Source organism: Limanda limanda, chromosome 18 (genome assembly GCF_963576545.1).
Source record: "Limanda limanda chromosome 18, fLimLim1.1, whole genome shotgun sequence".
In the NCBI taxonomy this organism is placed as follows: Eukaryota; Metazoa; Chordata; class Actinopteri; order Pleuronectiformes; family Pleuronectidae; genus Limanda; species Limanda limanda.
Genome location: NC_083653.1, coordinates 5,795,725 through 5,806,101, shown reverse-complemented (window position 1 = coordinate 5,806,101; position 10,377 = coordinate 5,795,725). Strand labels below are relative to the sequence as shown.

General features: G+C 44.2%; 3 protein-coding genes across 3 annotated transcripts; 1 reads left to right on the top strand and 2 right to left on the bottom strand.

The window, feature by feature from the left end:
- Window positions 1-332: 332 nt before the first annotated feature.
- On the bottom strand, window positions 333-2,410 carry saysd1 (SAYSVFN motif domain containing 1). Its single transcript, XM_061091179.1, has 2 exons — window positions 2,001-2,410; window positions 333-1,082 (listed from the first exon to the last, which is right to left on the bottom strand). Exons 1-2 carry the CDS (start codon window positions 2,211-2,213, stop codon window positions 759-761), a joined length of 537 nt encoding a protein of 178 aa, XP_060947162.1. The 5' UTR covers window positions 2,214-2,410; the 3' UTR covers window positions 333-758.
- Window positions 2,411-2,450: 40 nt separating this feature from the next.
- grcc10 (gene rich cluster, C10 gene) lies at window positions 2,451-4,183 on the top strand. The gene is made up of 4 exons (XM_061091180.1): window positions 2,451-2,528; window positions 3,215-3,268; window positions 3,381-3,557; window positions 3,651-4,183. Exons 2-4 carry the CDS (start codon window positions 3,217-3,219, stop codon window positions 3,788-3,790), a joined length of 369 nt encoding a protein of 122 aa, XP_060947163.1. The 5' UTR covers window positions 2,451-2,528; window positions 3,215-3,216; the 3' UTR covers window positions 3,791-4,183.
- Window positions 4,184-4,874: 691 nt separating this feature from the next.
- On the bottom strand, window positions 4,875-10,136 carry si:ch211-195o20.7 (cytospin-A). The gene is made up of 8 exons (XM_061092004.1): window positions 10,097-10,136; window positions 8,042-8,521; window positions 7,570-7,643; window positions 6,793-7,352; window positions 5,670-5,766; window positions 5,443-5,559; window positions 5,092-5,151; window positions 4,875-4,964 (listed from the first exon to the last, which is right to left on the bottom strand). The coding sequence occupies exons 1-8, from the start codon at window positions 10,134-10,136 to the stop codon at window positions 4,875-4,877; spliced, it is 1,518 nt and encodes a 505-aa protein (XP_060947987.1).
- Between the last annotated feature and the right edge of the window lie 241 nt (window positions 10,137-10,377).

Here is a 10,377-nt window from a genome sequence, read left to right as displayed (position 1 = left end):
AAGGCTATAAAGTCAGCTGTCTTTATAGTTTTATTATAACATTTTTATTTCTTACTTACTTTCATAATAACTTTCATCGTTTAAATCATTAATCAAAACCCCCTTATTCAAAATTAATTTTCACACATCTTGTTGCTAAGCTATTTGGGTTATTATTATTTGTTTTCATTACTTAACATTAATCTTAATTTTTCTGGGTCTGATTCCACTTTACAATTGTTTTTCATTTCAGTTGCTTGATTTTATTTATTTGTTTTTTCCGCTATTTTCATATAATTAGTGACTAATCAAACAAAGATGTAAACCTGTATCACTCTCTAGAGACGAGACGCTGGAGTCATCAAAATACTTTATTAGACTTTGAAAGACTTAAATTACAAATAAACACCATTTACCACATATATATTAATACCAACTTGCCCTTTGTTTTCTCTTCCCATTCCCATTTTTCAACACCTGCACCATATTTTGTTTGTAAAAGGAAGTCGGAAGTCGAGGTGAAAAGATGAATCCCAGGAGAGAAAAATGTTCCCCAATATAACGCGAACCAACTTGTGAGTTAGGGTGATGATTATTGGCAGCTGTAGAATTAACACAGAGACAAAGATGGAGTTTAAAGTAAAGACATCTTGATTTTCTGCTGTACCGTACAGTCAAAGTACAGTAAAAACACATTTTATGTCACTGTAAAGTCTTTCAAAGTTAGATTTGAAAAGGAAAACACCCTGATTATTTGATATAAATGTGAAATGCGCTCTTCAGCTGCTAGCCAGATGTATGAAGCCCATCTCTCCCTCCAGCTGCTCTGCAGTGAGGGCGCCCAGCAGAGGTTGACAGTCCGGGTTGAAGACGGAGTAAGCGCTCATTTCCCCCGGCTCTCGGGGCGCTGGGGTTCGGAGTCCTTCATAGAGCCAGTAGAAGAGAGAGAGGACGAAGAAGGCCAGGCCGAACTCCAGCTCCACGAACAGGCCGAGCAACACCAGCCACAGCAGCACCTTCAGCAGAGTGAGGTTGGAGATGATCCCTTGTCTGGAGGTGAGCCATCTTCCCAGAGCGCTGTCCAGCAGCCAGTCCCTTCGCTCCTGCAGGGAAGACACGGTAAGGATTAAGATACGATACAGATACATTTATTTGTCCCAGACACATGCACAGACATGCACAAGCACACTCATGCAAGGAGGGAAATTTAACCTCTGCTTTTAACCCATCTGGTGCAGGACACACAGAGCAGTGGGCAGCCGTGTACGGCGCCCAGGGAGCAGATGTTGGGGGAGTAAGGTGCCTTGCTCAGGGGCACTAGACAGGGTAGGGAGAACCCTCTTGGATTTTTGGACAGATCAATCCAGGTTCGTCTTTTTGTTGTTTCTCCGTGGAGACGAACCAGAGACGAACCAGAGACCTTTTCTGCCCATAGCCCAAGTTTCTGCCACTAGTCCACCGCCTCATTAAAGTTCATGTTACCCAGTGGTTCCTTACGTCAGGGTCAGGAACATTTGTTAAGCTGCTCACTGCGTTTCTTAATTTCTTTTACCAATCTTTTTTTTTGTCTAATATCATTATAGAAGTTTGCTGCCAAAGTTGTGTGAATGTTTTAGTGTTTTTCCAAATCAAATCAAATACACTTTATTGTCAGCTGCAGAACAGAACATTGTGCAACAAACAAAACACACAGGGGCATGTTGCGTAAGACCCAGAATAACAATGCTGAATCAAAGTTAGTTGTATGTTGCAACTGCCCTAGAAAAACACTTAAAAAGCTAAAACACTAAAAGTATAAAAGATGGAAAAACAACAACAGGCATCAAACCCTAAAAGCCACAGTTTAAAAACGTGCCAGACAAAGAGCAAAAGGTAATTGAGATACAGGAAGAACATGTTTCCTGGAGCTTGAGGCGGTTCCTCTCACTTCATAATGTGCTGTTGACATATAAGTACCTCTGGAAATGTTTTAAATCACAAATAATAATCAATACTCATAGTTTGGTTGCTGGTGATCTTACCTCAGCTGCTCCTCTGTTGCTTTGTGTCTTCTGCTGCTCAATATTAGCAGTAGTAGTAGTAGTACTGGCCCTTGTAGTAGTAGTAGGAGTACTACTAGTAGTAGTACTAGTAGTTTCAGTCTGTCCCATGACTTGAGAAGCAGCAGTCTGGGTTTCCTCTACAGATTTGACAGCCTGACGTCGAGCCCTGAAATCAGCGAGCTTCTTCTCCATCGACTCGAAAGATTCAATCAAATCCGCGGGATTGGAACCAAACAGCTTCCGTCCACAACTCGATCCAAACTTCTGCGACTTCACATTCACTTCAGTTCAAGTTTAAAAAGCCCAGAACGCGAGCCCGTGGACAGAATCTGACACTTTGACGAGGTTTCATCGCTGCGAGCAGAGAGGTTTGTTTACCTTCTGCGTCAGCAGTTACCGGAAACTAGGAGCCCGTGTCGTAAAGCGGCTTCGTGTGTCGCAAAAGGCGTCGTTTTCTGGCAGTTGTCCGCCGCCCTGCTAGAAGCTGGTTTGTTATTTTCATCTCTGGTGAGTTAACACAACATTTAACCTCCATTATCCAATGAGCAGGGACCCGGATGTTCATGTTTGTGTGTTTAACGTGTTGTAGTTTCCTCCTGATGTGTTTTAACCTGACGTCACACAGCGTTAGTTCAGTTATCCATGAATGAACATCAACAGATTCCAGCTCAGCACAACACGGAGACTGGTTCATGTTTGGTGTAGGACTGGTTTATGTGTGGTTTAGGACTGGTTCATGTTTGATGGTGGACTGGTTCATGTGTGGTGGGGGACTGGTTAACTTGTGGTGGAGGACTGGTTCATGTTTGATGGACTGGTTTATGTTTGGTTAACTAACCTGAGACTAAAAGCACTGGTCAGATCCTTCACTAATCAGATCCTTGGATCTAGAATCATAGTATTATCAGCATAATGTACGTCAGGAATCATAAGTAAATATTCATTAAGAAATAATCATTTCATATATTATCATAGATACGATGGAATGTTAGATTTGTATAATACCTCGTCAATGTTTAACCAATTTGACAGTTACTTCATTTTCTTTCAGCTGAAAGTGTATCTTCATATATACTACACGTTATGAATACTGTCTCTATCAGTTCTGTGGAATACTTGCTATCTGCAGTACTTCGTTCTGTTCATTTTACTCATTCATGTAAAGATCTGCTTGCTCCCTCTCTCCTCTGCAGTCATGGCCTCAGCTCCAGCACAACAGCCGACCCTGACTGTTGAGCAGACCAGAGGTGAGACGAGCTTTAACGGCTACTCAGTTTCTGAATACATTGTGACCGTACACATTAAATCACCTTGCAGTTATACTATATATAGTCTACTGATGCTGTTGTTGTGTCTCAGTGGTGCTGAGTGAGGTGATCCAGGCCTTCTCGGTGCCAGACAACGCCGCTCGGATGGAGGAGGCTCGGGAGAGCGCCTGCAACGACATGGGCAAGATGCTGCAGCTGGTTCTTCCCGTGGCCACTCAGATCCAACAGGAGGTTCTCAAAGCCTACGGGTTCAACAACGAAGGAGAAGGTGAGGCAGCGTCGAACGGCCACACACACTCAGGCTCTCATCCGTTCAGGGTAGATGTCCTGATCCATCACCTTTTCTCTGCTTCTCTTTCAGGCGTCCTCAAATTTGCCCGACTGGTGAAGATGTACGAAACCCAGGACCCGGAAATTGCAGCCATGTCGGCCAAACTGAAGTCTCTGCTGCTGCCTCCTCTGTCCACACCACCTATAGGAGGCGCCATCCCAGCTTCATAGGAACTCTTTACATTCAAATGCTCAACTGCTTTTTTTTTTTCTGTGGCTTTCATTTAATGCTTTGGGTCAGTGTGACCATGCCGCAATTTCAAAATCACGTCTAGAGGTTATAGTCAATTAGTGTGTTCCAGCATAACATTAAACCCATGAATTACATGTACATTATGATTTCATTTGAAGCATCTTGTTAAATTATTGCTTTTGAAATGTTTCAGTATTTATTTGTTACTCGATGACCACTTTCTTATGTCACTGAACTTTAAAACATTTCCTTTAGTTCCATATTTGACATTCTTTTATACCATTTTTATATTCTATCAAATGTATCAGTCTTTTTTTTGTTATACAGTCGGGTCCAAACTGTATATTGATATTAAAAAGGTTTTCTGTGAATCTGTGTATGGTGTTAATAGAGAAAACAATATCTTACATTATACATAACTTTATTATTGCATGAGGTTTAGCAGCGACATCTTCATGTGTTTAATATGTTTCTAAAAATACTTAAGCGGTTACATACATTTACATATATACATTTCCTCAAAGACAACTCCTTAGATTTTAAACATCACTTCTACAGAAAATAAAATCTACTCCCACCCTCAGTTTTGTGGGTTTAGTTTTGGGAGCATGCAAACATGACATCACTGTCATGGCAGAAGAGGTTAAAGATTAAAAATAAATAAAACTTAAATGCCAGAAATTCTGGAATCATTAAAAACAATTACATTACATTAATTATAAAGTGCCTTTGGCAAATCGTGCAAAACCAGTGGATCCGACACCAAATGTGAAAGTAACTGTTGAGCAAGTGAAACGTCTGAAATTCAAATAATGTTCGTGTCCTGTGCATATTCACCAAACTGGTGCCACCACTAAGTACAGTATGTAGAAAAATAAAAGTATTCAAGGTTTAAAACACTGTTTGGATTTTCTCATGTTTCCACACGAGGGAGAACGTGTGTTGATGCATAAAATCTTACGATAAAGTCCAATATTGCTGATGCATTTAAAATCCTGGTTGGCAGAGCGCCCTCTTGTGGAGAACAGCGCTTCAGTCCAAACAGGACGAGAGGAGATGACCTCACATCTCAAACTGACGGAAGATGCTTTCGACGTAGCCCAGGACCCTCTGCCAGTCCGGCCCGCCAGCCCTCAGCATCTCCTCCACCGTCTGCCACACAGAGAGTTGTAAAAACACAGACCATGATGCTGTGAGTCCATGAATACATCTCAAAACAAACCTTACTGATCAGAAATGACAAACACATTGTGTAAAAGCCAGTGGAAGCGTCTCTCACCAGTGTGGATGTGACTCCCACATTCTCTCCCGTCCTAAAAGCGAGGTCCAGATTTACCTTCTGCAAAAACAAAGATCTAGTCAAAAGTTTCTGATTCAACTCACATTTTTACACACTTGAATTTCAGATGTGAACTCTCATCTAGAACAGCTAGACAGTAGAGCCAACACCTCAACAGGCCCCTTATCAAACCATATTTAAATCCACTAGATAACAGATTTTGAAATTGGATCTGTTTGTCTTTTCTGTCGCTTCAAAAGTTCTTTCACACTCAAACCTGTGGTAATGATCTTTCTAAGTGAATTAAACTGATATAAATCTGCATGTCCCACAAGTCACCAGCAGTTTTACCTTGTCCTCAGGGTTCAGGCTCTCATAGGGGATGTGACTCGGTAAATAAGTGTGATAAACGGCGCAGAACGCCAAACCATCCTCCCAGCTGCTGCTGAAGTTGGTGATATCAATATTCTGTTGATAGAAGAGCCTTGATTTGTTCCCTGTGTGGAATTCCTCTTGATTTTACAGAATGGGATTGATTAAAAAAAAACATTAAGAATAAGGAAATACTTCTCTCTGACCTTGTAACCTTGTGTACGACCTTGGCACCAGCGCAGCAGGGAGTTTCTCCTGGAGCCGCCGTGACGCCGCAGCAGAGCACTGAAACCATCCTGAGGTCTGAAGAAAGAAAAGATCTCAACCACCGATCAGCTGAGAGTTAATCCTAAAACTCTGTGGGTGTGTAGAGGATCGTTTTGATTTGAACGGCAATTTTCTAAACATGGTTATGAAGCACTTAACGAAGAACAGCGATACAATTACAGGGAAAAGTTTGTTTTAAACTAAATCTACATTAAGAAGAAAAGCTTTTTCATCATATGATTCAAGTTCAACCTGAGCTTGTGACTGGGTTTGAAAATGCTTTGGACTCATTAATGCTCAACATTCATCAGAATCAAATCCTCACAGAAACTTACTTCACGTAATCTGAGCTCTGATCCTCGTCCAGTTTTCCTGCAAGATGCAAACAACAGCCGCAGTCACACAAGTGAACAGAAACACAGACTGTGTGTAAAGATGGACGACGTGACTGCTACCCAAAGTGAAGCCAAAACATCTGGTGGTTGTCTGCAGTATAGGTGATAAAGGCCACCTCCTCCATGTTAGTGGATGGGACATGGACCAAACTAAAAAGTGTGAATTCTGCAGTCTGGCTCCAAAGGCGAAATATGGCCGCGTTCGTAGCTGGTTATATTTTGGCTTCATTTCTGGTTAGTGGGAAGAAGTGGAGACACGTCATCCATCTTTATGTGATGAATAAGCATCATGTTGGTTTTGTAGATATAATCTCACCCGAATAAAAACTGGACCAACTGTCCTGTCGCTGTAAAATACGATCCATCCTTCTCCCCTTAGTTGGCTGCTCCTTCTGGAAGAGACAAAAAATGATTCTACACAGGCCACAACACTTAGATCAAACCCTGTCCGCCTCAGAGTGATTTAGACATTACATGTAACATATACAATTTATATTAAGACAATATCCAATACCTTGCATAGTGGTAAAGTTGTGCTTGTATTCGAAGCCTCACTTTGACCGGAGGAGTCAACTGGGAGTGGAAGACGAGATAAACTCCTGAAAGACAAAATGTTCAGTGAGAAGTTGTCGTTGTGTGAGGGATGTGAACTTTCACGCAGACTTACAGAGATCGTTCAGACAGCATCACGATCCTCCTCGGATCTCTGGGCCCACGTCCAGCTTCTTTCTTCTTCTCCATTGCAGCTAAACTCCGGAGGTATCCCTCCACTACCCCCTTCCCCTTCGACAGCTGGTCCCCTGACCCATTTGCCTCTACGCCTCCATTTGCTTCCTTCACCTCCTGCTCAGCTTCGGTCTGGCCTGCAGCTTTTTGTTTGTCCTCTTCCTCCGTAGAGTCTTGTCTCTCTATCACTTTACCCCCATCCGCTCTGTCATTCGCCACGCATGTGTTTCTCAGAGCATCCATCTCGGCTCGCTGTTGCTGCTGCTGTAGCGTGAGTTCGTTGAGTTTGCTGCAGACATCTCTGTGCTCAACTCTCAGACTCTCCAGCTCTCCGTCTTTCTCCTGCTGTCCGCTGAGGGCAAGGGCCAGCTGCTCCTCCACGGCCCTGTGGCGCCCCTGGAGCAGACCCAGAGCCTGCTCCGACTCGCTCCGCAGCCGGTCGGCCACGGACACGGCGACCTGCAGGTCACACTGGAACTGACGCCACTCCAGCCGCTCCGCCTGTGGAGGAGAAAAGAGCGAGCGACACATGGAAAATAAACACGTTTGCTCAGTTAGTGGCCATCGGCTGTACGCTACTTTTCATGATGCATTGTGGTAAAAAAGGAGTTCACTATAAAGGGTTTAACAAAATCTCACTGAAAATTTTGATATATACAGTCTATGGACTCAACTATTCCGCTAAGTGAGTGAAATGTGACGCGTGTTTGAAACTCACCCTCAGTGTCTCCCTCAGTGTGTCCACCTCCTCCAGCAGCTCGTCTCGCTCTGTTATCAAGCGCCTGAGCAGCTCTGACACACACACACACAGAGTTATAGTAGAGTAAAGGTGAATCAATCATTACACAGGAGAGCAACACAAGTAACATAACATTGTAACATAATAATTCATACATTAATCTGTAGTTTAGGATTAGGGTGAACACAGAATCTTTCCTCGTTCAGCAGAGAAACTCCACAGAGTCTTTATTCTGCAGTGAAGCTCGGATGTGAACTAACACAGAGCAAAAACACCTTTCTTAGAATTTTAGGCACGTTACCAATAGCCAATAGTTTCTAGGAATTTTAAAGAGACACTTTGACGGCCGACAAGTGTAAAACATGTGGGAGGTGGTGGTCTTCTCCTCTCTAACAGAACAGTTTCCATAGAAGCAGGTGTAAGGATGCAGAAGAAGAAGACAGAGGCGTACCTACTGCTCCTGTGGTCACGTCGGTTTTGGGGCTGAGGCCCAGCGAGGCCCTCTGATGCTCCATCAGACTGAGCAGGACCAGGGTCATCTCTTCCTCGGCTCTCTCTGCTGCATCCTGCGGCTCCAGTCCGCTGTCTCTCTCCTGCCAGCTCTGCTCCGCGGGGGAGTCTCTGGACAGGGGCAGAGACGCCGGGGGGGCCTCGCTGGCCGCTGCCTTCCCGTGTCCGGCTGCTGCATCGCTCACGCTCGTCTCTGAGGAGGCGACGCTTTCTACGCTAATCACGGCCCAGTCTGTGGACCCAGACAGTTTCTGTGTCCACTCTGCATTTGGAGACGCGGCGACGGTGGGGATGTCGCTGCCGGCCGCCGATGGAGTCTGTGCTTTGTTGGAGGAGGCGGCTGGCGAGGATAAGGCCATGGCTGTCAGCTCGTCCTCTGAGGGCGTGGTAGGAGGCGTGTGGAAGAAATCGAGAGGAGAACCTGAGAGGGAGGAACAAGCTGTAAAACAGAGGAGGAGAAAAAGAAAGGGAGGTAAAAAAAAAGAAAAACAACAACTGACCTGAGCTTCAAAATCATCTAAGTTGAAAACATGTGCAGAGAATTAAAGCCTCTTTGTTCTTCTCCTGGATGCAGATGTAAGTGCTCAGTGTCCGCTCCCTTATTAACTGTCCTGTGCCGAATGATGCAGCAAAAACATCCTCTCCTGCCAAAGTCTTGGCTGGTGCACACTCATGCACTCACACACATGCAGACACTCACACACATGCACACACACATTTCCCTGGGAGAGATGCAGTCTGACCCTGATCTACCATCTTACAGCTGCTCTCACTGCTTCCACCAGGCGATTACATCGATCAGTGCTGCCATATTTAGATTCAAGTCATTGCACTGGTTTGGTTTTGTGATATTTAGGTTAGAGCTATGTGGTTTCTGTATGATGCAGATAATGTCTTTTACAGCACAGACTGCTCGTGCACACTTGAGCAGGCCACAGCGATCTCCACCTGCTTCCCCTCCTTGCCCTTGCGTCGTTCTGCAGGAATTCTGCAGACTCATCATTTCCCCCCGGCAGCTGCATGATGTGGTGTGTTTCAGCTAAAGCAGAGGAGCTATTCTCATCCTCCAGCCTGAGCCCCCCTCCCATCAAACTCCCGGCCCAGAGATGAAGGAGCAGCATGTTAAACAGCTGTTAAGTGAGAAATAACCGGAGCAAGCGGTCGACTGAACGTCCTCAGTTAGGAAACGAGACGTTTTAACGCCGCTCGGGGTGATTTCACACGATGGCCGAGTCAAACGACAGCTGCTCTGTGATGTTTGGAGCTGAATGATGCTGGAAGTGAAAAAACTGACAATACTGGATCCAAATTTCACCAAAATCCCAGAGATACATTTCTGACTCATCAATTTCTGTGTGCAGAGAAATGTCTCTGGCATCAGACGGTGTCGCTCACAACAATTTCATGTGGTCTAACTGGATAAATACAGAGAATCACTCAATGAGACTGTGATGATCATCTTCACAAAACGTATGCACATATAAATATACACAAAACATATTGGAGATTTTTGGGAGTGAAGCATATAGAAGCTGCAGATTTAAAGCAACACAATGTAAGAATTCCTTTGGAGGAATTACCTCTGCTGTTCACCTTAAAGTCAACAAATGATATTCTTCGGTAGTTTTCATTCTCTGTTGTATCTCTATAGCTTTTGGATATTAGTTAACGACCACAAACACTTCAGCTGATGCCCTCCCCAGTGTCCAGGATCGGTTCTGCATCCCACAACCTCAGAGGACTTATCTTCTGATCTCAGAAGTGGGATAATGAGAAACTGAAACTTAAAAACATGCGGCACCTTCCGTCTGGTAACCAGGAAGACGGTGTCTAAAAATAGTCTTCCCGGGAAAAAAAAGGACATAATTAAAGACGGAGAGAGAACTTGGGATTTGCAGTGCAGAGACCGAACCGTAAGCATCTGTTACTCAAACTATAATCTATCATTGCAAATAAAAAACAAAGCATTGTTAGTGCATGCGTGTTGCTGTGATACCTGTAGGACTGTGGCTGTCTTTGCCAGTGTGGTTACCCATGATCCAGGAGGGGCGGGTACCTGGAGCGTCCTTCTTGTGCCCTCTGTGCTCCACGAGGCCCACTGCTGTCTGGACTTGGAGGGGGGGGGGGGATAAATATGAATATTTATTGACTCACTGTTGCACTTTTTATCTGCAGAGGAAGAAGAGGGAAACATGTCAAGGAAAGAGAAAAACCTTGAGACCTTCTGCTGTGATCAATCAACCAAACTCCATTACCTAATATAGTGATTTAAGGTTT